General features: G+C 39.7%; 4 protein-coding genes across 5 annotated transcripts; 2 read left to right on the top strand and 2 right to left on the bottom strand.

Moving 5' to 3' along the window:
* Nucleotides 1–8: 8 nt before the first annotated feature.
* wu:fl23c11 lies at nt 9–9,274 on the top strand. Of its 2 annotated transcripts, none has more exons than XM_040008169.1 (16): nt 9–318; nt 2,348–2,375; nt 2,476–2,607; nt 2,787–2,867; nt 2,983–3,083; nt 4,127–4,220; nt 4,304–4,342; nt 4,453–4,577; nt 4,663–4,725; nt 4,809–4,863; nt 4,971–5,191; nt 6,349–6,396; nt 6,488–6,539; nt 7,388–7,483; nt 7,576–7,614; nt 7,795–9,274. In XM_040008169.1, exons 1-16 carry the CDS (start codon nt 190–192, stop codon nt 8,586–8,588), a joined length of 2,097 nt encoding a protein of 698 aa, XP_039864103.1. In that variant the 5' UTR covers nt 9–189; the 3' UTR covers nt 8,589–9,274. The 2 variants fall into 2 exon arrangements, with proteins under 2 accessions (XP_039864103.1, XP_039864104.1); XM_040008170.1 differs by having other exon boundaries at nt 12–318; nt 2,805–2,867.
* Nucleotides 9,275–12,584: 3,310 nt separating this feature from the next.
* Nucleotides 12,585–20,353, top strand: LOC120719140 (protein disulfide isomerase Creld1). The gene is made up of 11 exons (XM_040008112.1): nt 12,585–13,054; nt 15,187–15,307; nt 15,407–15,489; nt 15,765–15,875; nt 16,120–16,211; nt 16,365–16,544; nt 16,645–16,740; nt 16,831–16,914; nt 18,545–18,640; nt 18,737–18,877; nt 18,968–20,353. Exons 2-11 carry the CDS (start codon nt 15,191–15,193, stop codon nt 19,186–19,188), a joined length of 1,221 nt encoding a protein of 406 aa, XP_039864046.1. The 5' UTR covers nt 12,585–13,054; nt 15,187–15,190; the 3' UTR covers nt 19,189–20,353.
* A 993-nt stretch (nt 20,354–21,346) lies between these two features.
* Nucleotides 21,347–24,510, bottom strand: LOC120719142. The gene is made up of 6 exons (XM_040008115.1): nt 24,225–24,510; nt 23,979–24,112; nt 23,753–23,880; nt 23,588–23,647; nt 23,305–23,494; nt 21,347–23,129 (listed from the first exon to the last, which is right to left on the bottom strand). Exons 1-6 carry the CDS (start codon nt 24,232–24,234, stop codon nt 23,019–23,021), a joined length of 633 nt encoding a protein of 210 aa, XP_039864049.1. The 5' UTR covers nt 24,235–24,510; the 3' UTR covers nt 21,347–23,018.
* Nucleotides 24,511–24,637: 127 nt separating this feature from the next.
* On the bottom strand, nt 24,638–27,688 carry mbd4 (methyl-CpG binding domain protein 4). Its single transcript, XM_040008111.1, has 8 exons — nt 27,562–27,688; nt 27,126–27,320; nt 26,288–27,012; nt 25,769–25,834; nt 25,523–25,657; nt 25,295–25,444; nt 25,012–25,115; nt 24,638–24,905 (listed from the first exon to the last, which is right to left on the bottom strand). Exons 2-8 carry the CDS (start codon nt 27,254–27,256, stop codon nt 24,831–24,833), a joined length of 1,386 nt encoding a protein of 461 aa, XP_039864045.1. The 5' UTR covers nt 27,257–27,320; nt 27,562–27,688; the 3' UTR covers nt 24,638–24,830.
* Between the last annotated feature and the right edge of the window lie 26 nt (nt 27,689–27,714).

Genomic DNA, 27,714 nt, shown 5'->3' with positions numbered 1-27,714 from the left:
CCCAGGAGCCTCACGACGCGTCGCTACTGTCGAGCTAGACATGATCGCGATTTTCTCGTCCTGCCGAGCTCGGTGCTTTAAGTATAAGAAGCTCTGATTTTTATGTGTCCCGTGAGGAGGGGAGCGTAGCCGTGGAGCAGGAGACGTGCGTCGGAGTGAAAGGGCTTGTGCTAGGCGCACTCCAAAAATATGGGTCTCACACGCCGGTGGGTGCCACACGTGGTCTCCCTGCTGTTATCGCTGTGTTTCTGGCTGTTCGTGTCGGCAGGCGCGCTGGAGATTTTTGACCAAGACACACCCGAGTTCACCTGCAGCAAAGTAAGTGGGAATCCTGGGAACTGAGAAATGTTTCTTTTGGAATCAAGCGGTTAAAGAGTAACTCTTCTCTATGGGGCGAGAGTATTTATGACTGCTCAGTTTTAAGCTTGTAGCGCTTGTATTATGTCTACTATAGCGTCATTGTCAGGTCAGACACTAATAAAAACAACGCAAGTTATGGGCGGTTAATGATTTAAGTGATCTAACTATAAAAGTGTGTTACCAAATTTTGTTATTGCTATCTATTTAAAAAAAATGTAGGTGCAAAGGGAACAAAATTTACTGTGCAAACGTCGTCTTCTTGGAAAATTAGGATAAGAGACACCCTGTCCTGAGTCAGATGTTCATTACTTATTTACTCATCTACCTGAGTCTGGCACCTTACTCCGCCACTCCAATTCCGTGGAAGGTAGCTTGACTTCCCTGAAACTATTGTGTCAGAAATGGCAGTATTCATGCACATGATGCAGTATGTAACATTACTTACATTGTCAAACAAAGAACAGAGATAAAAGCATTCAAAGCAAAAACACGGAGCATACATAGAAGGATACAACGAAACATAAGCCTTTAAATCCAACACTGAATAAACATAAATGTGCACGCAGGAATGAAAGCAAATAAGTCATTGCAGTAGCATCAGATAAGAGTTAATATAGTGATGGCAGGATGAGTATGGATCCTCTTTAATTCTATAGGTGTGGGCAAAAATAACAGAGTGGTGCAGGACACATATCAGGAGAGAAACCGTGATGGAGAGTGACAGATAGGTTCAAGCTGGTGGTGGGATTTCATCCGTTATGGGATCTGAACCCCTTGTTGTTTGTGATGGTGATGGACATGCTTATAAATGAGATCACACAGGAGTCTCCGTGGACTATGATGCTCACAGATGAGTGAGAGTAGGGAGCAAAAAGAAGGGGAAGCTGGATAGGAGAAGGTTAGAAGGTTTGCACTGGAGAGAAGAGGAATGAAAGTTAGTAGAAGCAAGAAAGAATACATGTGTGTGAATGAGAAGTAGACAGGTGTAGGTGGTTTTAATACCCGGGTTCAACCATCCAAAGCAACAGAGAAGTGAAGGAGAGTGCAGGCAGGTTGGAGTGAGTGGAGATAAGTGTCAGGGTGATTTGTGGTAGTAGCGGATAGTACAGGATGGTAGCAAGAGTGAAAGGGAAGGTTATTAATTTGGTAGTGAGACCTCCTGTCGTCTGTGGCTCTGATGCCAGATGTCAGCGTAGCTCCCAGAGTGAGCAGGTGACCATGAGGCAGGAAGAAAAATACAGCAGCCTGCATTTAGCTTCAACCCGAGGCTATCATCCCCCACTCTCTCTCTGCTTTTCTGTCTACTCATCACTGTAATAAAGGCAAAAAGCTCCAATATAATGTTTTAAAAAAAGACAAGAAATTGAGGTGGAGGTAGAGCTGAAGATTTCCACTGGTAGTGAACAGGATGGACAAAATTAGAAAATAATACATCAAAGGAGGAACTCAGGTACAGTACTTTGGAGAGGCAAAGTTGAGTTGGTTTGCACATGTGAAGAGCAGAGAGAGTTGATAAAGTGGGCAAAGGATGCTGAATATTCAGAAAAGAGGCTGATGGCGCTGGGGATGGGGTCAGATGGAGGCAGAGGATTTGCTGCGGTGACCCCTAAAGGGAGCAGCCAAAACAAGGGGAAGCAAGATATTGTAGAAGAATTACTCTACTACTACTACTACTACTACTGCAAGAGAAAAGTAATAACAATAAAAATAGACAGAACAAAGGGAATATAAATGCATAAAGTTTTTTTTTTTGTTTTTTTTTTAAATAACCAAAATGTTATTATAAAAATATTTGGAATCAGGCTTTCAAATATCTGAAGCTGCTCACTACAGTTGTGTGATGAATTGAAAGCGTTTAACTTAGAGACATATCCTGCATATTTTTTAAAAACTATTTACCAGACATTTTACTTACAATTGTTGACATCAGTGGTACTTTTTAGATGTGATTCATTCAACTCTCGTTCACATTTTATTCTTTCTTCAGGGTTTGACTGACTGCCATGTGGATCAAGGTAGCAGCATGATCAGTACTTGCACATCCGCTCTCACTGTTATCATCTCAATCCCAAATAAACCTTTTTGTCTAAAGCAGAAACGCTCTTGTTTTCACAGCTCCGTTTTCTGATGACTTCCCTGATCTATACAGTAAAGTTGACGTTACACAGTTGCAGCTCGAAAGTGTTCTCTGCTGTTCAAACAAACAGAACTGCAGTCTTTGCCTTCAAGTCACCATCACTCTACAAGGTAGCTTTGCCATAAATCACTTTGAGAGACTACTGGGACGCACATTTCATAATGATGTCAAGCATCATATTTGATGGCGACGCTCTTAATGTTAAAATGTTTTCCTGCATTCTTATCATGGCTGTCGAGCTTGTTAACCTGTCACATGTCATGAACTAATGTTGTATTTAATGTTGCTGACATGATGATGATCCAAGCTGACGAAATGGGTATCGTGACGGATGTTTCTGAGGAGTCGGGTGATGACGGCGAAAAAGAAGGTGTGTGTGTCAAACAGCAGAACAAAGTGTTTGAGTTTGTTAGCAGTTAGAATCACGTGCTTCGAGCACAAAAAATGTAACATATTTTTCCATGACATTTTTCTCTATATTACAGATTTTGTGAAAGTGCATTTTAGTGTCCCGGGAACGTTAGACTGTTGGAAGATACTCTATTTTAAACAAAGCAACACCACTGTTGACAAGTCGACATATAAGGTAACATTAGGAAAGAGTGAAGGTATTATTTATTGTCTGATTTGTTTTTATTCTGGATTAATTAAGTAATCTGTGGGGTTGGAGACTATATTTGTTTTGTTTCACTACATGAAAGAGACATTTAAAATGTCATAATCATTCAAACAACAAACTCTTAACTATTAAACATGGCAAAATAGTGTCAATTTTTCATGTTTCGAACGTCTGAGTTTAGGTTTTCCTTCTTCGGTTCCAGTCCAGATAGTAGCACAAGTAAGCATAGATTGGAATTGCGCCTCAAATAACAGGGAATAAGTAACACGTCACACTTTTTTTTTTTTAGGTTGTTGCAAAATTCTATAAGGAAGTTGCTTGTTAAATAAATAACTGGAAACAAGCATGAAGAGGATATTAATACAAAGATTAAACGGAAGGTTAGGGGTATTTATAGACATATGAGGTAATCAGTTAAACACGGAGGGTAACAAGACATGACAGCAACTAATTTAAACAGTGACAAATGAGGCACTGAAGGGTGCAGCAAACTTATGAAATACAAACAGTAACTAGAATTAAACCAACAAGTACTAAAAGCAAAGTAAATTCAAACCTGTACAATAAACTAAAGTAAGAGTAATAAAATCATAATGCAAGCAAACATAGCAGACAGAAACCAGAACTCGCACACAAATTAAAAAACACAAACCCCCGGACACGGCACAACCCCACACCTCCTGGAGCCCACAAGAGGGCGGGCCCATGTTGCTCTTTTGGAGCTCAGACTATCAACCATTAATTAGATGTTATTTTGTTGCTTAACAAGTGCACTATTTTTTGGGGGGGGGGATCACACCTCATTTGTACTTTGCGCTTCACTTGAGTTGAATATTCAATTAAGGATGTTGTTTTAAACTGTTCTATTTTTATGTTTCTGCCTAAGTAACAGATATGAATACTTTCTCCATTATGGATAGACTCTCTGCATTCTCATAAACTCAATCTAAGAGCTTTACTATATACAATTAAATGTTTTAAAGTTTACTACATATTTCCTGCACTTCCAGCTGCTGTTGAGAGAAAAAGTGCAGTTTGGCAGTCCTGTTATGGTCAGTGTAGACTCAAAGAGTCAAAATATGACACTTCCCTCTTTAAAAAATGGTGAGTTTAAGTTAATGGGAGCAAAAATATGATGAATTGTAGAGCAGTGTTACCCAACATTTACTACACCCTCTGTTTTTCAGTTTGTGATGAGGAGCCTAACGGAACTATAAAGGAATGTGGTAAGACACTTTCAAAACCCAGGAGTAAAATGCAGGCCTGGTAAAAACGATTTTACACCATTGAGTGAGTTGATCCAGCCAAGTTCTAATTTATGACTATTGAAACTAAGGTCCCAGACTCTGTGTGAAAGATCAGGGGAGGAAACTGCAACTTGTAAAAGCTGATGTCAGACAAGGAGATGCAATCACATGGCAGATGGTTTGGGATAAAATTCCTGCAAAACAGCGTGAATGGGTGGGTCAATATTTTGTTCTGGTAATGCAAAATCAGCATCATGCATGTTTATTTGTTTGTTTAACTTTGTTTTCATCTTTGGCAGCCCAAAGGGAAGGATGAGGTGGACATACCATCAGACTTTGTTGCACCATGCCTGTGCTTCCAGGTAAGCTAAAATATTAAGTGACAGCTAAGCTATTGGAAAATACATAAATATATATAATATAATAAATATAAAATTATTTACAGGCATGGTGGAAGGGATCATTAAGAACACAAATCTGCCCTTTCAAAAACAATGAAGGTAAATGGTGTTGCCTGACATCAACTTCAGAAGACATTTGCATGGGACATTAATTTTCAGACATGGAGAATTGCATGTTGTTGTTGTTGGGTTTGTTTGTTTTTTAGGTGCACTCGAAAATATGCAGCACAGTGTGTCTGCAACTTTGGTGGAGTCTCAGCTGAGGGATGGTGGCATAGGGCTGATCTGGAATGTAAGTGCGCCGTGTATACTGGAAGCAGAGGTGTGGCTGTGCAAGAAAGGCCAGGTGGGAGGCCAGTGTGAAGAGGTGATGGGTTCCAGACAGAGACTACAAGCTAAATGGGATGAACGAAGCAACAGATACTTGGTAAAAGCAGCAAAAATCCTGAGTGTGACGTAATGTAGTTTTCATGAGCCACTATGTTATAATTTTGGAAATGACTGCTATGAGTCAATATGTTCTTTTCACTGTGTCTCCAGAAAAACAATGCATTGTTAGCACCAAAAATAAACTTTAAACCTTATAGTCAGAAAAACGCAGAAACAAAGAAGCAAATAGGATTTTTTTCCCTTCTTCCAAATGTAACAAACCAGACATAAAGCAGACAGCAAACAGTCAGGTAAGATTATTTTAATAACTGGAGTCTTATTTCTGACCATCTTCCTCATTTTGGGCTTAACTTCATACAGAGCTGCCTTGTTTGCCTTGAAATATCTCTGTCATGAGTCACTCAGTTCAAACCATCCTCTGCCCTTTTACATAACTCAGACAAACAGATATCTACAGAAGAATGGCGAAACAGTTCCAAGCTTGATTCACCTCAAGAAAAAACAAAGAAAAGAAAGAATGTGTCCAACATTTAAATAGATATTCAGTTGTACTAGAATTTGAAGTCTCAACATGAAGTTTTAAGGCTTAATTCAGTTTGGGGGGGGGGGTTAATTCAACTCTAAAAATACAGTTTTAAACTAGAATGTTTAAAATGACTGGATTAGCCAATAAATTATCAGAAGGTTGATTTAAACACACCAGAAATTTAGACATGCTTAAAAAGCAGAACCATGGGGAATGTGAAGCCATGACGCTTTCTTTTATCATGATCACATAAAAGAGATCACATTCATGAACGGTGATCTTACAATATCAGAATTAGATGAAAAACAATTTGTAACAGAGGTTTTATAAATGTCTTGAGAATGCAAACTTTCTATTTTTGTTTTGTTTCTTTTAATCCTTGAAATATTTAATGTTTGCGCATCATCCAGTGCCCCAATGTGTGGGAACAAAGCTTTTACAAAAGTTTTTTCAACTGGCTGCAAGCGAACAACAGAAAAGAAAAATGCAAGTCAGGTGATGCGTGAAGAGCCTCTGTCAGTTGCATTTGTTGATTTGAATGACATGCTGCATTTTGTTCTGTTATGATGGTTCACTGAAGTCAAAAGGATCGGTGATGAATCTTCTCTTTTTTCTTTATCGCTCTTTATTGGCTGTGATTGACTATGACTTTTCTTTGAACCCTTCAGCAAACCGGAGAGTTCAATGTGCCATCTCACCCTCTGCTATGTGTTCAGGTGATCAAACATAAAATTATTCATGAAACTGTGAATGCATTTATCACTATACAGACTGTGCTAACATAAACGTCTGCCTTTATTTTTTTAGATGAAGATTAACGGGACAAAATCACTCTTAGAGCCCCAGTGTCCGTTTGCCAGTAAGACTGCATTGCTATCTATTAGATTAATGGAATTGTTACGCCCCTAGTCTAGGCGTGTAGGGACGCACATAAGGTTGGAGGAGAGAGAGACAAATCCCCGCCCTGGTTCCCAAGCCAAACATCCAAACCAATTGTAAGTAAAAAGGTGATTTTATTTAAGGAAAAGAAGCATAGCTCCAGGGTGAGCCCAGGCCAAAATAATAAACAAAACCAACTAAGTCCCACCAGAGAAGAACTAACTAAACCCTAGGAAAGAAACAGAACAAACAAATAACAGAGCTATCCCTCGCTCCCTACCCGGAAAACAGGAGAAAACGGTTTCAAAAGAAAAAGCGGCTCACCCCTTCCGCTTCAGCCCAAGAGTGCCTAAGCTCTCAGCTAATGCACTAGGAGCGGCTTTCACAATTCACGCTCACACAAATATACAATAAAAATACAGGCTGGGAAAACCAGGGTCAGGGCCGCGTCGGCTGTCAAGCTACTCGCTCGCTCCACACTCTCTCTCTCTCTCTGTGGATCTGTCAGAGCGGCTTTTTGAAGGTAGTCACCTGCGCCATGGTCCAATCAGCCGCTCACTACTCTTCATTAGGGGAGGGACCTGGAAAGAGTCTTAAGCACAGTACAGAAACACAGACAGAAAACAGCCCACACAGTCTTCTCATGGCCACAGCTGTAACAGGAATAATTTATTTTTTTCAAGCAACATCTAAAAAATCCCACTTTCTTTCATTACTATGTAACAAGTAAGCAACTACATAGTGACCTTTTTGGAAAAATAAAAAAAATAAATATATATATAACATTCCATTTCTTTATTAAAGTTTCATATTTTCACATTTTTACAGCATCTCGATTGCGATGGAGTGTGGTGCTCATCATTGGATTACTACTCGTGTGTTTAGCAATACTGGGAGCGTATTTAATACAAGGGATTCTACAAGGTCAGTTTCCTGTTCGAGTGTCACTGAAAAACAGAATAATTGAATAAGTGTTCTTAGAAAATATCTTGAAGGCATCTTTGTTTTCCATACAGGCTATGTTTGGAAGTGGCTGAAAGACGAAGACGTTAAAGGTAGGAGGAAGCCTGATGTTAATTTCACACTGGGCCACCAGTATTTCCACATTCCTTGTTTTCATGTTTTTGTTTCCAAGCTTACTTGACTTTTATGCCATAATCTTGATTTGAGTGATAATTCTCTGTAGATTTCTTTGATCAAATACTGATTGTAGCCATTGACATCTGCTATTTCAGGGGCTGTGGGCGGTGTTCATGTTGTGTTGCTGTACCCACCTGATGATAACCCTTGCCTGCCAGAGCTGTTGTGTCATTTGGGCTCATCTCTCCAATCTCTGGGCTTTAGTGTATCTCTAGACCTGTGGAGCCACGCTGAGCTCAGCATGCTGGGACCTGTGCCATGGCTCCACTCACAACTTGATCAGCTACAAAGGCAAGGGGGCAAAGTGGTGCTAGTCTTAACCCAGGCCTCCTGGACAAAGGCTGAAGAATGGGGAGCTCAGCGCTCAGAGAGGAAAAGACATGTGGAAGAAGAAGAGGCAGGAAGAGATTACCCTGGGTCTTCTCGCTGTGCAGATGTTTTCAGTGCTTCACTGAGTTGTGTTCTAGCAGACTACTTACAGGGCCGCGCTGGCGAACGGTTTATGCTGGTGCAATTTGAATCCCTCCCACCTGAGCCCCCAGGTAGTTTCCGACCGCTGCCAGAACTTTTCCGAGGCCTGCATGTCTACAGCCTTCCATCCCAGAGCCTGGGTTTCCTGACTGAACTGGCTGGAGCTCGTCAAGTAGCTACTGCATCAGCCAGACGGAAAAGAGCAGGGGGGCTCAGGATGGCATCACGGGCTCTAGCCCAGAGACTGTCAGCATTCACAACAGGGTCAAATGTATTACGCCTTGTGGGAGTGCATCAGAGTTGTGTTGCCATAGGAGGGGAAGACTCTGGGGAAACTGTGCCATTGCAGCCCAGTCTTATCACACCCCCATCCAGCCCTGACACGGACCTGCAGGGCAGTGAAATGGAGTGGGCCTGACAATGCGACAGGACAGCTATGGTTCAGTTTTGGGATGAGCAAACAGTAATGACACAATCTGAACGGTTGCTCATCATTACCTTTGCTACTTCAGCTTCTTTATTTCAGGAAAAACTCTGGAATCCTAGCCTGTTGAAAAGGAGGCATTAAAAAAAATCAGCACAAAACTCACTGTGTGCACACACTTCTGTTTCTATGACACAACTACACACTTGTACTACTACTGCAAGTAAAAGTTTGTGAAGTTCATGAAAAAAATCTGCAGCACCTGTCCCATTTTTGGAGATTGACATGCATGTATTTTGGCAATTTTGCAGACTGTTAAGAACAACTGGAATTTCTGCATTGATTATTCATAAAATGTGTTCATCATCATCAACTTATACATGCTATTACATGTCTTTATTGAGCACGGTGAGTAATAACTGGCAGAGCAGACGGGGGAAAAAAGTGAGTGAACTCTGTTTCTCTACCTTTGCTAATGAGGATTCCCCCCCCAATACCAGTTCTGTATAACTGCGTATCAATGCGCTGAAAGTAATGAAGAAAAAAGAAACCATAATGTTGTGTTTCTGACTTTATATATGTAAATATATTTAACCAGTTTGTCTTGGCATGTTCATTTTGTTTTATACTGTTTTCGTTTTTTCTTGTTGTCTTAAATAAAAAGCTAATGTTGGTATGTCTTTGTGGCATCAAAAGAATAAGCTTCCTTGCATTTGCAGAATAAGCTCGTTGACATTTGTTTAACATGCATATCTGTGAAAGCTTTAAGAATAAAAAAAACAACACATTACAACAACAGTTTTTATTAAATAATGGTTATTTTTTTTTAACATGTTGTTATTATCATCATCAGTTAGGGGGCCTAAATGCATCTAAGCTTTAATTATGTAGTTAAGAGTCAAGCCCGGCATGGTGATAGAGTGGTCACAGCAGGTTTCCTGGTTCAAATCCTAGCTGAGGCCTTTCACACCACCTCCACAGTGTCTGGAGTGGGCTTTCTTCCACAGTCCAGAGGCATACATTGTAGGTTAATTGCATGAGAGGTAGATAAAGTGTTTTAAGTGTCAGTAAGACCACTCAAGGAGTAGATAAATGTGAATGCATTATGTGCCTAACTGGGTATTTGTGCCTGTGCACTTTGCATCTGCAAGCACAAATAATCACACTGTAAGAAAATAATTTAACAATAGCAAAATATAATATATCTTTTTAAAAGATATGATTAAACTAACAGAGATTGAAACCAAGCTCAAAAGAAACAAGGCAGAGCCGATCTGCATTTATTTAATATTTATTGATAATTATAAATGCTAGTTATGAGGATCTTTATGACACCCTCTCCACCTTTAAGATTAGGCTCAAAACTTAACATTTTGATAAAGCATATAGTTAAGGCTGGATCAAGTGACACTGAATCTTACCTGCAATAGGCCTAGGCTCCGGGTCATGATGTGCTGAGTGTTTCTTTTTCACTTACCTCTTTTACTCACTCATGTGTTTATACACCACTCTGCATGAATGCATTATCTCTGGCTCTCTTCCATGGTTTGTCTTTTATCCTGTCCTGCTCCCGTTCACCCACAACCACTTCTGGCTGCCCTCCCCTGAGCCTGGCTCTGCTTGAGATTATCATCATCAACATTTATCATTTATTTATTTATATAGCACTTTGGTCTACCAGGTGTGTTTTTAAAGTGTTTTTAAAGGGCTATATAAAGTGCTGTACAATACTAATATGCACATAGTTAGTTACTTCATGTTAAGAGGGTTGTTAAATTTTGGGGGTTTTCTCTGTATTATAAAGCCCAATAAGAAGCGCCTCAGTGTGACTGCTGTTGTGATTTGGCGCAATATAAATTGAATTGAACCGATTACTATTTAAACACTATAATTCGATCTGTACTTGAAAACAGAGGCGGAGCCAGACATTTGAAACACCCGGGGCTTAGCCCTAAAGGGTAGTATGCATGTGGGATTGGGGGGGGGGGGTTAGAAATGACTGAAAGATTGATAGGCTCTGTTTTGAGTTTTGTTCAAAAAAGAATGACTTCATATAGGGAAAAATATATATCACACATGCAGGACACCTTAAACTAGTTTTTTAATTAAGCAGCAAGGCAGAACAAAGTCGGGGCTGTATCAAGACACAGGGACTAAACCCCAATTCAACCAGACCCAGAACTGATCCGGAATTAAAACAGGACTACCAGTTCAAAATCAGGACTACTTGGGATTTAACCAAGACAGAACCAGAATCAGAACTAGATGATAGTAGCACTAAAAATCATCATAGACCTGCACTACACTTATTTTTTAATTCTACCAAAGTCCACTATTTAGATTGAGAAAAGTTTATATAATTATTTAGCCTTGTTGTGCAAACAAGCCTAATAAATGTTCAAGCTTAATAAATGTAGAATTTGAAAAATAGCAAACCTAAAAAGAAACACTAGGTACGAGATACATGAGGACCTATGATACGGTGATACTTTTGGTAAACAACCATTTGACTAACATGTGTGTCTCACCTGCTCTTGTTCATCTCTGTTCTGTCCTCATTCTCCATCTCCCTCTCTGTTCCTCTCTCTCCCTCTCTGCTCCTTTCTCTCCCTCTTTGTGCTGACAATCATCAAATATACAGTTGAAACCAGATATTTACAAACTCTTCAGATCAAAACACAAACACTTTTTTAATTGTAACATCAAATCAGACTAAATGTTTATTTTTTTAGATTGATAAATATAAAAAACACATTTGTTAACTTTAAGAGTAAAGTGAGAAACTATCTGTATTTCTTAATTGTAAATGGCACCAAATTGCATTCAAACTTGAGCCACACTTATGGAGCTCCACAATTCTGTTCCTGGTGTTTTGGTTGACATCTCTTGATTTTCCCATGTCAAGAAACAGGCTCTGTGTTTTGCCTTATATGCATCCACAGCTGTGCCACCAATTTACTCACATGGACTCTACTAACCTATCAGAAGCTTCTTCAGCTCAGAATTGAATCGTCTGGAGTTTTCTTATTAATTAACAATAAACTTAGTGTATGTGCTCCTAAATTTGATGAAAGTGATAAAAAAACAGACAGCTCTGTCTCTCTTTATTCTGACATTTAACTAATTCAAAATATATTTCAATGTTTTTCTAAAACAAAAGTTTACTCTAAATTGATGCTGTACAGTAAAAATGTTTTATGTTTTCTCCCTAAAGTGTATGTAAATGTCTGGTTACAAATGTGAATATCCTGCTGTGTAGTCAAATCCCTCTTGTTTGGCATAGAAATATACTGAACAACATACAAAGCATAATATATAAAATAACATTTACCTGAGTTTTTTCTTTGAAAGAACCCTCTAATGTCCATTCTTATATTTCAGTACATAACTGAAACCGATTTAGTCGGGGAGGGTAAGAACTGAAAATATGAAATAAACACACGTAAGCTAAGACTCTCTAAAAAAAATAGCATTTGTTCAGCTTTTCATTTCGCCATTTGTTGATTCCCTTGAAGAGCAAGTAACGTAATATGGGTCAAGTGATCAGTTTGATATCAATCTTTCGTGATGCACCGTCATATTTACATTATTTGTAAGGTACGAATGATTTGCTTTGGTACCTGGTCGAACTTAGGCTCTCCTTAGTATGGCTGGCTCCGTTTCTCCAACAGCGCACACAGGCAGCAGCTGCCCCGCCCCCTCGCTCAGTCGCTTAGTGCCTGAGCTCGGATCATACCAATATCAGGGGGGGATTCACGCACAGTCGTAAATTCCCACAGTGTGCACTATGTGCTTCGAATATTGTGTGTACTTTTTGTTTTATACAGTTGTCAGCCAGACATCTAACTATGAAAAAATTACACTCCAAAATACCCCGGGCTTCTGACAAAACAACCCGGGCTTAAGCCCAGTAAGCCACCCCCACGCTCCGCCCCTGCTTGAAAATGAGTTTTAGAAATTTATTATGAGGGAATTCATGGTCGGGTCAAAATGGACCTGAACCATAGCCTGACGGCACAGAATATGATCAGAATGAAACATTTAAAGAGTTAGTCTTAAATGTTTACATACTGTTTCATACTTGGACGATGCAGCACTGACTTATGTAAAGCTGGATGCTGAATGATTGGTTGATTGTTTAAATCCCAGAAGGTTTGGGTGGTTCCTCCTTATGGAAAACAGAGAAGCGACTGGAAGCTGTTCACTCATTCATTCATCTCACTGCAGCCCAGCACTACGGTACTAAAGCTCCTCTGTTGCGTTGTGAGCACTAACAGCATTAGCTAGCAAACAACTGCTAAAATGACACGACTGAAGCGTTCAACGTGAAGTGGATGTCCAAAATGTGAAGCTCTGCCTGCATTTTTATGAACCTGAATCACCGGGGAATCCGACAATCATCATCATCATCATCAGTGGCACAGCGACAGCAGCAACGGAGGTGGTGGGTTCTCAGCAAGGTAAGACCTGGATCATCAATAAAGCCTGAAGCTAATTTCAAATTGGCTGCATTAATGCGACTTAGTTAGTCCATATTTAACGCTAAATAGCCTAAGGAGGATATGGTAACCGATATCAACAATCTTTAAAGACACACCGGACAGATAAGCAGACTATGATAGACACAGCGTTAGCTTAAGTTAGCAGCTAACTACTGACCTTAGCCAGCTGCTAGTCGGCTAATTGGTGGTGCTGATGCTGAGCTAACCAGGCTAACGATGAAGCTAAGGCAGGCTAAAGCTGCTTGTTTTAAAGACTAGCTTTTAACAAGTCTAACAAAAAATTCATACTGTTCACAGATCTAATTTGGACTGCATTTAATGAAACCAGATTTTTATATCAAAAACCTCGGAAATGAAGGCTGAGATACATTCGAAAAAAAAAAATAAAGATGGGTACTTTGGACAGTTTAAAGTCAATAAAAAAAAATGGAGAGGATTAATCCCACCACGCACACGCACACACTTATTACACTCGGTAAAATCTCAAATGTACAGTTAATATTTATGCATATTAGAAAATGAGTCATAAATGATAACATAAATAAATTATAAAATAAAGGACAGGAGTATTTCCAGCTTCTTTAACATCTTGTGGAAAGGCTACTCCAGCTTCTTGAATCATACCTGATGAAAGCAGCATCAACTTGTTTTATTTCTGCTTTGTGGCGCAATAATGAGAAGCAAACAACCTGAGAGGCTTTCCTGTTTCATAAACCAATATAATTTCTGAGACATTTTCCAGTGCATAACCTGTTACTGTCATGTTAACAAATAAAAATGTAAATCAAAACTAAGCTTCCAGGCACCCTTGGCTTTAATATAAGCATGCTAGTTCTTTCCTTCTGGTTTTAGTCAGCACTTGCGCAGCTATTTGTAGATCAGAAAAAGAGTCTTACAATATTTTATTTTAGCTACACTAGTGTGGTGAAGGTGCTTGGAGGTTTGCACAATATGACTGCAATGTAGCTGTGCTAGTGCTATTTACGTAATATCATAATAATATGGCATTGAATCACTCGCTACAATCTTCAAAAGTCAACCATCACAAACGTACTGTGTGGGGAGCATGGGGAAAACATGTAAAGCAGTCAGGTAGCGATGAGGTGCATAGCTGGAGTGAAAGATGGGTTCAAGGTGGGAGTGTGATTATATCAGAGATCAGCTGTAAAAACCTTCTTGTTTGTAGTGCTGATAAACAGATTGACAGCTTAGGTCAGACAGGAGTCTTAGTGGACTAATTTTGCATACGGCAGTGTGATTTGTAGCAGTAGTTGCAAGCAGGTGGAAGAGAATTGGAAGAGGTGAAGGTATGATCTGGAGAGAAGAGGAATGAAAGACAAATACCTGTCAACTCGTCAATACTGCTCAACCATCCAAAGTAAGTACACAGTATGCAAGAGCGACGAAGAGGACAGTGCAGGCAGGGTGGAGTCAGGGGTAACTTGTGAAATAAGGATAACCATAAAAGTGAAAGAGAAGGTTTACAAGATGGTAATGAGACTTCCTGTGACATAAGGTTTGCAGATGGTAGCCCTAATAAAAAAAAAATAAAACAGAAGCCAGAGCTGGAGGTTGAAGATGTTAAGATATTCATCAAGAGTGACCAGAATGCACAAGATTTGAAATTAAATCAGAGGGTCAGCTCAGGTTGAGCTGTTTGAAGACAAAGTTAGAGAGGCAAACTGTGATGATTTGGTCATATGCAGGTGGATAGTGGATATATTAGGCAAAGGATGGTGAATATGGAGTTGCCAGGCAGAATGAAAAGAGGAAGAGCTCAGAGGAGGTTCATGGATATAGTGAAGAAAGAAGAAGACATGCTGATTCATAAAGGAAGCAAGAAGAAGAATTTTAGTGCGTTTTGCACAGCTATGGGTTCGTATTACAGAGTTTCTTTTGTATTGTCCACCACATAGTTGTGATCAGATCTCTAGAAACACCGTTTTTTCTGGAAGTGTAGGTGCATTTGATGACTCTTGCTGTGATGTTTAAACAAAACTTGTAAAAAAAAGAAAAGAAAAAAGAAGATTTGTTTGTTTTTTTTAAACATTAATTGTTTGTATGTTTGTTTGTATGCATGCTGTCTATAGGATCATGTGGTGGGCCTGGCCGTTCCTGCCTGCTCTGGTGCTTCTCTCAGAGCTCTCTGTGGTGAGAGTCCAGACAGCACCGTGCCAAACCTGCAAAAAACTCACTGAGAGTTTCATTAAGGTAGTCCTTGTATCCAAAGAAACTGTCAATGCTTGCTTGTCTTCTTTGAGCAAACCTTAAAAAAAATGTTTTTAGGACCCTAACTTTTACTCTTTCTAGGGCTTGGAGAGAACAGCCAATAAGAACTTTGGGGGAGGAAACACTGCCTGGGAGGAGGAGAAGCTGGCTAAATATGCAACCAGGTAAGACTACATTTTTGTTGGAGTACTTAGCAAATACCTGCTCATATATTCACAATGTCTACTACGACTAGTTCTGTCTTTTTGCTAAATTAAATTCACATAATAACTTATATTACTAGACATCCTGTCCTCTGCATATTTGTATGATAGTTTGTGTAATATATATATTTGCCAAAAGTTTTCTACCGGAAAAGGTGGGGTTAAATCATATTTAAGGGGTAGGGTGTTCTTACTTCATGACTGTGTTGCTGTCTCTGTCCAAACTTGTGTTCCAGTGAAACTCGCCTACTAGAGATAGTAGAATCTGCTTGTGAGAAAACAGATTTTGAATGTAATCGACTGCTGGAGCAGATAGAGGACCAAGTGGAGACATGGTGGTTCCACAGGTAAAAAAAGCTGCTTTCATGCATGAACCTGTGTTAAATTGAGATGAATTAGATCAGCAGGAAAAGGTCTTCTGACGCACATTTTGAAATGTAATTTAGAAGGATAAGTTGTCTGTAGAGTGTGTAGGTGGCACTGTCAGTTTCTCCTGTGTAATTAGGTTATGCTGATTTATTTTTTTATTTATTTTTTTTAATCATGCCCCTGTCTTAACTTCCTAACTGATGTGATCTGTACATCCTACAGACAGCAGGAAGCACCAGACCTGTTTGAGTGGCTGTGTATAGAGGAGCTGAGACTCTGCTGTCCACCTGGACACTTTGGACCTGACTGCAAAGGTGTGGCTTTAAACACAAGCTGCCTTATGTCAACACTGACAACCTAGTCGGTCCAAAAAATATTAAAAATGCATGGAACTCAGTGATGATAATCCGAATCATGTTAATTGTAGGTTTAAAGTGTAGCACTGATATCCTGCTTATCCCATACAGAGTGTCCATCTGGACCCGGTGGCACATGTGGAGGTCTGGGCCGCTGTGAAGGGGAGGGTACTCGCCTGGGAGATGGAGAGTGTGTCTGTGATCCCGGGTACTCAGGCCATCTTTGCCAAAGCTGTGCTGATGGTTACTACAGAGAGAAAAGCTCCAATAACAGCATAGCAGCCTGTGCAGGTGCCACAGATTCAGATAATGGTTTCCACACTGTTAAATCCTGCCTGGGGTCATCTAAACTTGACCCTCACCCTGTGACTGTGTCTTTCATCCTTTGTAGCCTGCTACCACTCATGCAAGAAATGCTCAGGGCCGCAGGACTACAAATGTCTCGACTGCAAACCCGGTTGGATCCTTCATGACAACAAATGTGTTGGTGAGTTTGTGGCTTTAGAGGTCACTCAATAGCAATTCAGTGATTCGGTGCCAGCTTTCTGTTGTTTGACATGGCTTGTATGTCTCCTAGACATTGATGAATGCGGTACAGAGCTGGCTCGTTGCCCTTCTAACACCTACTGTCACAACACAGATGGATCATATGAATGCAGAGGTATGCTCTTTTCTCTAGTTACTATTTTCATTTTCCTGGAACTTATTAAATCGTGCATATTTTGTGGTGCTACTGTAATAAGAGGCAGGTTTTTAGTTACATCTGGAGCATATGTGATAATACAGTTTCAGTAAGTCTCATCACAAAATGTGAGTGGTGTCATTGTATGCTACTTCTCACAGTTCAAGGAATGTTTAAATCAAACTGCATAAAGACATGCACTCATTGGTCACTTGATAGTTATACTTTGCTCTTAATGAGTTGGACCCCCTTTTGCCTTAAAAACTGCCTTAATTTTTCATGTCAAAAAGTCAACAAGTTCCATTGAAACTTTCATCAGATATTTTGGTCCATATTCTCACGCTAGCATCATGCAGTTGCTGTAGATTTGTCAGATTAAAATGACTGATGGGAATCTCACATTCCACAGTTGTTCTTTTGGGTTGATGCCTGTGGAGGCCATTTGAGTACCGCTAACTCACTGACGTGTTTGTAACATCGTGCTTTATCCTATTGAAACGATGCTCGATGCACAGGCCCAAAGTGATCCATGAAAATATTCCCCTTGCCATTACACTACCAGCGGCCTGAACCAGTGGTACAAGGCAGCATAGATCCATGTTTTCATGCTGTTTATGCCAAATCTAGTCCTTGCATTCAAATGTCACAGCAAAAATTGAGTCTCATCAGACCAGGCAGCCTTTTTCTAATCTTATGTTGACCAACTTTGGAGAGGCTGTGTAAATTGCAGTCTGGATTTTCATTCTCAGCTGACAGCAGTGGCACCAGGTGTGGTCTTTTGCTGCTGTAGCCCATCTAGTTCAAGGTCTGATGTGTTGTGAGTTCAGAGATGGTTGGAATTAGTGGGTATTTGAGTGACTTGTTAGCTTCCTTTCAGCTCAAAGTATTCCAGCCATTGTCTTCTGACTTTTGGCATCAGCAAGACATTTTCATCCAGAGAACTGTCACTCATATTTTCTCTTCTCTTGGACCATTCTTTGTAAACATGGTTGTGTAGGAAGATGCTAGTAGATCAGTAGTTTCTAAAGTACTCATAGCCAGGCTGGTGTCAACATCCATGCCACATTCAAAGTCACTTAAATCACCTTTCATATCCATCCTGATGCTTTGGTTGAACTTGTTTGCATGCTTGAAATGAGTCGCTGCCATGTAATTGGTAGAGATTTGTGTTAATAAGCAGTTAAACGGGTGTACCTGACATCGTGGCTGGTGACTGCACCTTGCAAACGCGTCTTAATTTGAATATGAAATGCAAAACAGTTTAGTCCAATTACTGGTTAGTTGTTGTTTCTCTTTAGGTGGTGTAGGACAGAGTTTTTCTTCCACAAAGGAATTTGTGGGATTCCCAAAGAGTTACTATTGTAATTGTAATTTATTTGATCTAACCTCACTTGTTGACTACAAGTTATTTTAATAAATAATATTTGTAGTTTGTTTTAAGTAGTAAGAAAAAACTGAAAAAAGGGCGAAGATATTTATCAAGTATGGTAACAAAGCCTCATTACTTTTACAGTAAAATGACTTAATAAATGTGCAGTGGAATTCCTGGTTAAAAAATCTTTATTATAGCAATATGTAATGCTGACCACTGCACTTCTGGCGTTTGTAGGATGTGACCAGGCATGTGTGGGCTGCATGGGTAGTGGTCCTGCCCGCTGTAAAAAATGTGCGCGTGGCTACAGATTGAAGGGGGCGAAGTGTCTTGGTATGTATACACAAACTGGCTACTGAATCTCAACATCAGTTTCCTTTTCTCTTTTCCTGATGTGTTTAAACTGGTTTTCTTTGTGTCCTCTTACAGATATAGATGAATGTAGTGAACGTGCCATAGCATGCCCGGGACTCAATGAGGCCTGTATAAATGAGGAGGGCTCCTTCCACTGTGACTGTGCTAATGGCTTTATCAGAAGAGACAGCATCTGTGTTGAAAATAAACCTCCTGGTAAGAAAAAGCCATAAGGAATATGCAAACACACACATGCAGCGTACAGCTTTTCAGACCTCTTGGTTTCTTTTCCTTTTACCTCTTCAGCTGGCCCAGAGAAGGGACTCTTTGACGATATGACAGATGATGAGGTCCTTGTACTGCAACAGATGTTCTTTGGAGTGGTAATCTGTGCCCTAGCCACCCTTGCTGCCAAGGGTGACATGGTCTTCACAGCTATTTTCATTGGAGGTGTGGCTGCTATGGCTGGATACTGGCTGACTGAGAAGGGAGACTACATGCTGGACGGATTTCTGAAGGGACGCTAGACTGCATTGGAGCGTAGCTTGATTAAAAAGACGAGTCAATTTGGGTAAATAGGAATCAGTTTGAGGCAAGAAACTAGCTTTGCAATGCTAGATTATCAGGGATTTACTTGTGACTGGGGAATTAAATTAAAGGGCGTGGGTTAATTTATGTGTATGAGTGACATAACACGGGAAAAAGGGAGAACTTAAAGAACATGAAGCCATGAATCTTTAAGAGGAGTAACGAAGCATCACTGCACTGATGGAAAGGAACTGAACTTACTTCCCTACCTCAGCTGTGTTGGGAACAAGGGTGACATAAAGACCACTACTGATTGTGAAAATCTTATGCATTTGGATATGATGTCTGGTCTTTGTCTCTCTTGAAAATATTGTTTTTTCATCTACTCTATTCATGAAGTCCATCTGCATTTTCACCATTTCAGCTCCCCCTCCCTCCCATAGCTTGAATGGCACATGAGTTGTGAGTGTGTCAGGTTACTAATGCACTTGAACTTACCGCTGTGGGACATTGGGTAGGATGGAGATATCACAATTTCCCAAATTCCCCCAGTGAAGCACTCATAAAACTCTGGGATATTTACATTAAGAACAGCCATTTATTTATGTTCACAGAATAACTTTTTACCTCTTTGTCCCAGAATAATTCTTTGTAATAATAATGCATGATAAATAGGATTGGAAATGAAAGATACAGCACCCTATGTATTTATTTGTCCTACTTGGCATGGAAGATAACTTTTTAATAGCTGCTGGGTCACCAACATTACTTATTTAAGTACCAGGATCCTGTTACAGGAAGTGGGTTAAGCCAACAGTGCTGAGTTTGTTAACCCCGAGAAACGTTTTTTCAGTTCTAGAAATAGAGTTAACTACTTTTCATTTCCTCATTCAAAAGGCCACTGTTAAAGGTCAGAGCCAAGCAAATTATCCTGCAGACGTCAGAATAAAATCTGTAGCTGTCAACCTGTCTGAACTCCACTGAATGTTCCTAAAACAATGGGTGTTTATTGTTTAAATGATTTTAATCTGTATAAAGCTTTAGACATATGATGCTGGTTAATGATCACATTTGTCATGTTGTAATCAAGTGAAAATGAGGCTGCAAGGACTTTAAAGGGCACTAAAATGCAATTAAACATATTTTAAAGCGACTTGGTCCACATATTGTTGTTCGGTCATGAAATTTTGTCATCGTTTTGAAAGACAGTTTCTAAAGTTTGGTGTCTGAACCTGAACGTATTTTCCACTGAAAATGGCCCAAACCAGTCTCGCTGCGTGTACCCAGATAGCAGTAGTGACCAGAAGTGGATCCATCAGCAATGCTGAATAGTCTAACATTTTCTGATTTAGTGTAAGAGACAGTAAATTGTGCCTTTTTACAGAGTCATCATTAAGCATAAACAAGCTAAATATAGTTGCAACTAAGTAAATACAACAAGGAACAAATTAAGCTTATTTGTTTCAGTTTTATTTCACTGTTATTTTAGCTGTCTGGGAAGAGTTTCTCAGTTTCAGTTTGGACATATCCATAGATTGGGATACCATTTTTTTTTTTTTTTTTTTTTTTTTTTAAATGTAATATCTGACAGTTATGACACACACATACTGTCTCACTTTGCACCGTATTTTTACTCTGTGCAAAACTGAAAAATAAATCTAGCAAAGAAATGACAAATTATACTGCTGCTTGATTTTCTTTGTGGTACCTTCTATCATTTGATCATGTACCCAGTGATGGCATGCCCTTCACTGGGTACATGCCAGCGCATGTCCTGCAGAACCAGTTAGGCACTTTCTCAAAAGGTAACACTTGAAAACAACGGATAAAAATGCTGTGCAGATCCACATGAATAGGAATATTGCATTATCAGAGTGTAACTGACGGTTACTTTCTTTTTCTACTCATGTGTGCGTTTAACTTGGGGTTATTGTCATCAGAGTTAAATGAACTTGCGGTAAACTTCAAAGTTGCCTATTTCAGAGATAAACAACTCGGAGTTCATTTTTAAACTCAGTTTTCTAAACCTCCTGGAACAGGACCCAGCTCTATTCTACATACAAGCGTTTTGTGTTGCCTTTATTTTGAAGTTATATTTATGTTGTCATATTTTATTAATATTTCCTTTATACGTGTGTGTGTGTGTGTGTGTGTGTGTGTGTGTGTGTGTGTGTGTGTGTGTGCTATCAGCATATATTTTTAAGAGTTAAATTGTAGTTCTGGGAGATACATTAGCATCATGTTGGATTGCCACTCAATAGAGCGTCACTTTTTATCTGTCCAATTATCTATTTATTTTTATTTTAAGTTATGCTTGATTATTTTCCGAGTGTGGAATGTTGTCCAGAGTCAAAATTCATTAGCGATGTTTGCATTACAATAAAAAGTCTGGCACTCTTGTTGTTTTTGTTTATTTATTTATTTGGTCTTTGTCAGAGTTCCATGTTTGCATCATATTATAAATGACAGGGAAATCGGGAGTAGTTCATCATTGAGATAAACTCTTGGCATTAGTTAATGTGTTTTTATTAGAAAGGTTCTCATTGTTATTGTGTAGTGATGTTAAAAAGAAAGTACACGCTCTTTCAATTCTAAGGTTTTACTTACAGGATGTAATGATACAAAATAATCTGCTCCATAAATCATGTAACTACAACCTCAGACAAAAAACAAAGTAAAAATGCTGAAGTCTTTTTTTTTTTTTGATTGAATCCTTTGTAAAACCGTCTTCAGCAGCAATAACTTCAACTAACTGCTTTTCTGTGTGATTCTATCAGTCAGAGGAATTTTGTGCCACTCATTACATCTTTGCTGCAGATTATTGAGGTTTGCAGGCATTTATTTATGCACAGCTCTCTCAATGTCTGGACTTTCTGTGGGCCACTGCAACACCTTAATTCTTCTCTTTTTCAGCCATTCGGTTTATTTGCTGCTGCGCTTGGGATCATTGTCCTTTCACATGACTCGCCTTAACTTTAGCTGTCAAACAGGTGGCTTCACATTTGACTTTAGAGTACTTTGACATACAGAGGAGTTCACGCTTGATTCAATGACTGCAAATTGCCTGTGGCTGCACAACATGGTGCTTGACAGGTGGTATGAAGTCTTTGTACCAGTGATGTTTGGTTTTCATGTGGCCACCCTTCCAAACAAGTCATACCTGTTCAGTCTTTTTTTTTTTTTTTTTTTTTTTTTAATTATACTGTTGTGAACTTTAACATTTAACATGAGAACTGAGACAGGCAGAGCCTTTTTGTTTTTGACAGGTTCTCCTCAGTGTTATGCAGTCGGACCCTGGGGTGAATTTCTTGGAACATCCATTTCTGGAAAGCTTAGTGACGGTATTGAGTGTTTTCAACTTTTGAATACTCTTTATCACCATATACTGGTGGACCTCAAATTGTTTTTGATAATCTTCCTGGTTATCAATAAAGTAAGAGGAAACTGATCAGCTCACCTAGTGTTGCTTACTTTCTGAATTCCTATAGAAGTAATAAGGGTGTACTAAGTTTTTCAAACACTGCTTCTGTATTTTGTCTGAATTTGTGTTTAAATAAATTATGACATTGTATGATATGTAGGTTGTATTGACCTAATTTTAAGATTTGCCAAGGACCAGATTTTGTTTTTTTAATGACCTGATACAAAAACTGTGAATTGAAAGACTGTGTACCCGTTTTTTCACATGACTGTATGTAATCCAAAAATGTTTTAAAATTAGTTCCTTTAGTGATTCTGCACTGTACATTTGGGATCCCATTTTTCCACCTGACACACATGCTACAGTGAGGCCTAAGTCTGACGTTTTGACCTCCTGGGGAGGTTTGACCTATTTCAGTGTTCCACTCCAGTTGATGGGGTTGAGGCGCAGCAGCTCTCTTTCATTCAGGGCCTCCTGGGAACGTGTTAGTGCTCTGTCCCTCCAGCTCTGCTCCATTAGCTGTTCACGAGCAGAGAAAGAAACAAGAAGGGAAAAAAAAACCCCACCCACACTCAGACACTCGCTGTATTTTGTAACCTGAGAGCATGATGAAACATTTCCAGGGCACTACCGGATGGGGCCATAACCACAAAAGCATTAATAGTGGATATATAATGTATGTGTGGGGCTGTACCCTCTTGTTCTCATCTCTGTACACCGCCATTGCTTTGCTGTGTTGGATCCTTTGCTCTCGTTCACTGGCCAGATCGAGGCGGTCTGCTTCTCGGAGAGTCTCCGCTTCCTTTATTTTATTGGCCAGCTGCAGCTTTATTGCTGCACATTTCTCCTCTATTTGTCTCTTCAGCTGCTCTCGCAACTCCTTCCTACGGAGATAAAAAGAACAGCTTTTCTTTGCCAGAAACAATTGTTGTTGTTTTTCAATATAAAAAGGTCAATGGTATCCTCCACTATTTTACCTGTACTCTTCTCTCTCACTGCTGGTTCCATAGAAGGGTTTTCGCCATACCTGATGATATCTGACACAGCAACTTTCAGTCATTGTCTTTGAAGTCAGCTCTTCAAAGAAAAGAGGGAAATGGCACAAGTGATTCAGTGATAGTGAAATGATTTAGTGCACCTACCTGTAATGCTCTTTTCTCTGCATGATCAGTGTCCTCTGGTGGTTGTGTTGGTGAACATCTGGTGTCTCCAGACTGACAGTCCGTTTATGGACAAATGGTGGGTGTAAAGGGTTCAATCTGGGAATACTCTAAGAAGCATATTTATAGATCGGTTTGGTTTTTCTTGTTGTTGTTTTAAACAATATATTTCTATGATAAACCACACAATTAAGAAATCTCTGCTTACCTGATTGCTTTTCCAAAACTGTGCGGAGTCCGAAATTACGGGAAATTTTATGGTTGTATCCACCAGGCAGCGACCTTGCCGGACAGGAGGTGCGCGAGGAATACAGACTGGCGTGGAAGCTATGGAGATGGCTGCTGTGAGGATAAAGAAGTGAACAGAATTAAAGAATTAAAAGAGATACTTTTAAATAAAACCAGTAATACTTAAAAAAAAGGACAACAAATGGAAAACAAAATCTCTCCTTACGTAGTTTCATCTTATACTTCACACTTCTGTTGGCACACCAGAGGAGTCCAATGAAACTTTCAAAGCTCTACTTTTCTTCTTAAAGGTGTAGTTGCCTTAGCATTAAATCAACATGCAACAACACACACAAAAAAATAAATCCAAATTTAAATATACCGGATTGCTATAGTGGTGCTAGTTAGAGATTATACTGACATACCGATGTATGTGTTGAGTGTTTTGCGGTGGCAACAGTTGCCTTGGGAATCAAGTTACACCCTATCAAAAGAAAGCTGCTGCATTAAGTGGTACGCATCAATGCACTCATAAAGAAAGATTAGACTGTGCCAATAGCTATATTTAGGGGGTGTCCCTGGATCTCATCTATGTAGAAAGCCTGAGGCGAGAAGGCTGAATAAACCACTCATGAATCATTTCAACTTTTAACCAGCTTAAAACATTTTATTCAACACATAGTAAAAGTTCTTAAAGGCTAGCCAGCGTAATACTGCATAATCTTGAAGAAATTCAGGATTAAAATTTCAAGTCCTCCATAATGCTAATATTGTTATATTGTTGGGTAACTGCAGTTTGTGTGATAGAAGTGATTTTCTTCTTTCTGGTCCTTCAGATTCCCAGTTTCTCATGGTTCTCCCACAGCCAAGCATGGTACTTGTTTAGCATATGATCATCAGGTTTTACCTTTGACACAAGAATCGAAAAAACAACAAATTAAACTTGAATTTAGAGCAAATAAATGAGGGAGCAATGGAAGCAACTGAAGTAAAATAGTTGGGATTATACCCACCTGTCGCCACTCATTGATACAGAAGATCCTGTACGAATCGTTGCCGTACTTTCCAATACCGTGCAACTCAATAGGGTAACGCCACTGTTTAGTTAGATACTCATCTACACAAGAGAAAAGGTGTTGTGAGGGGTTTTTTTCTGTTTCATATATTCTTACTAAAACCATGCAAAGACTACCAAAAATGGACAATAAAATTACATTAATATATATAAATAAATGGACATTGCTTCTGCACAAAGGTAGTTGCTGCTGTAATCCACTAGCAGTCAAGAATATTCACCTGAGAAGCGGATGAGTGTTTTGGCTCTAAGCTCATACAGGCCAAGTGGCTTCATAAGTTCAGACATGGGCTTCCAGTCGGCCTGCCGGGTCACCTCTGCAGATGGATAACGCTCAAAGAACTGCCACAAGACTGGAATGGCCATTTTACCTGTATTAAATAAATGCCAGGCTTCAGCAAAGTTTAATGCAACATCCTGAATAATTAAATGTGTGTGTTGAATCCTACCACTGGTTTTGTTCAGAAAAACTGTGGCTACCAGCAGCTTCCAGGGATCATGGAAAAGAGTTTCCTGTACGAGGTTGAAGGGAGACCGGGGAGGTGTCCACTTCTTGAAGGCCTTCCTCCTCGGTGGGCTAAGTCCTGAATGAGGACAGTGCACGTTTCTTTAAATTACACACTTTATTTATTTCGTGAATGTTGATCTACATGTCCGATGTAAAAGCATCCACAGTTTCCTGCATTAAACATTACCATCTCTGCTGGATTTCCCACTGAAATAAGGACTTGTTTTCCGCTTGCCTTCCAAGCTTTTGGACTCTAAGCAGACAGGAAACATTTATAGATATTAGAAGAGTGAAGCTGCTTTACATCTTTTGGTCGGGTCCAAAGTTAAGTACCTCATAAAATGACACAATAAAGAAAATCATACATTCGCTGAGCACAAAGTGGTGGAGTCCTATGATGGCTTCATTAATGCAGTAAGATTACTCAATCAATTCTGTCCTCCCTTAGACTAATGATGTGATGCACTCTCTAACAATGGACCATTATTCTTCGCCCCCTCTTTATCAGATCTAAATGTATGCATTTTTTTTTTCTATTTGTAACGTTTTGTGTCAATTAAGGCATTTGGTTTCTTTGATTTTTATGCATTTCTAGCTGCAAATATAGAGGATAATGGGAGACATAAATAACCACTAATGCACTGGATAAGCTCAAAAAAACATGAAAAACTTTAACAAATTGTCAGTCAGTGTGGCTCATACTTACTATTCTGGGATTCTCGAACTGGTGTACAGCTCCCATCAGTGGTATCAGGTAACAACGCATGTTCTTCAGCATCTTGACGACTGTCACCGCCAGCCTCCAGGTCAGAATTAGGAGTGTTGTCACCTTTGCTTTCATCACCTTTGTTCTTGCTCTCAGCGGCAGGTTCAACATTCAAAATCGGGGCCGAAGGCTGCAAATCTGTTTTCTTGTCCTCTTGAAGAATAGATGTGTTTAGCTGATTACTTAAAGGAGCCAGTCTGAGTAACTTCTCTCTCAGCTGGCCTCCTCTTTGGGGGCTCTTTTGCAGATGTACATTGTCCACTTTTTCTGAGGTCAAAGCTTGTAAACAACCATTTAAAGTTTCAGTAGTTTTATCTCCATTCACATTCACTTCTAATACACATGCAGTCTTCTGTAGTTCAGTGTCAGCATCAATATGATTTGTGTCGTTTGCTGTCTTCACTTTTCCATTTTTAGTATCACTTCTGAGGGAGGAAGAGGCTTGTTTGGATTTATTTGGAGGTGCCTCTAGAATTGCTGTTCCATTTTCTGTTTCCTCCTGCTGTCCCTCTGAAGGCTTTTTCTTTCCTCTCCTCTGCTTTACTTTGGAAGGGGGTGCTTGTGATGTGGTGAAATCAAAGAGGCTTATGTCTAAGTTACCACTTCCACTTTCCAGGAGGAAAGTGCGTAGGGATGCTCTGGACCGGAACCTTTGCCCTTCGGGACTTAAACAACAGGAAAATCAATTAGATGCTGATCTAAGGGCTTCTGTGGTGAACTTACAGGTAACATCAACAGAGACAAGATTGTAAAAAACACAAAAACAAAACTGAGTCACCTTGTAAAGTAGACATCTAGTTTGCCTGCTGTTTTGCCTGCTTTCCGCTGCCTCACTTCTCTGATCCAGCCAGGGGGCAATGCGGAAGAAGGGCACAAAATATCCCCTTCTTTGAGACTTTGATGATTCATGTCCACACTGCTCTCCAGTTCAGTATCTCATCTGGTAGGATGCATTTTTAGTTTCTTTGGAGTCCTGTTGAAGTGAAGACAACGAATAAAAAAAACCTTGGCTTTATTGTTAAACTATGAACCTGTAGTTCTTGTTTTGTTCGTGCATGTTTACTTGGACATTTACAAAAACAACACATACAAGGCGTTTGCTCATTCTACAGTTTGCTCACATAAAGCCACATTAAAAAAGGATTGCTGGACATTACTGGGCAGCAGATCAACAGCAAAGAGCTAAAACGTTAACAAAGGCGTGTGTAGCATACATGAATACTGATCAGGCTTTAGATGTGCATCTTCTTGTCTCGACGTTGCTTTCCCGAGTACTTTCTGATGTCAACACAGAAGCAGGAAGTAGCGAGCAAGTGCGAGTCTGCGCATTGCGAGCTACTCGCTACAAGAAACAGTACAGAGTGAAA

This window comes from Simochromis diagramma, unplaced genomic scaffold (genome assembly GCF_900408965.1).
Source record: "Simochromis diagramma unplaced genomic scaffold, fSimDia1.1 OVJJ01000545.1, whole genome shotgun sequence".
Classification (NCBI taxonomy): domain Eukaryota; kingdom Metazoa; phylum Chordata; class Actinopteri; order Cichliformes; family Cichlidae; genus Simochromis; species Simochromis diagramma.
Note: the sequence above shows the minus strand (reverse complement) of the source record. Positions and strands in the feature narration are given on the sequence as shown.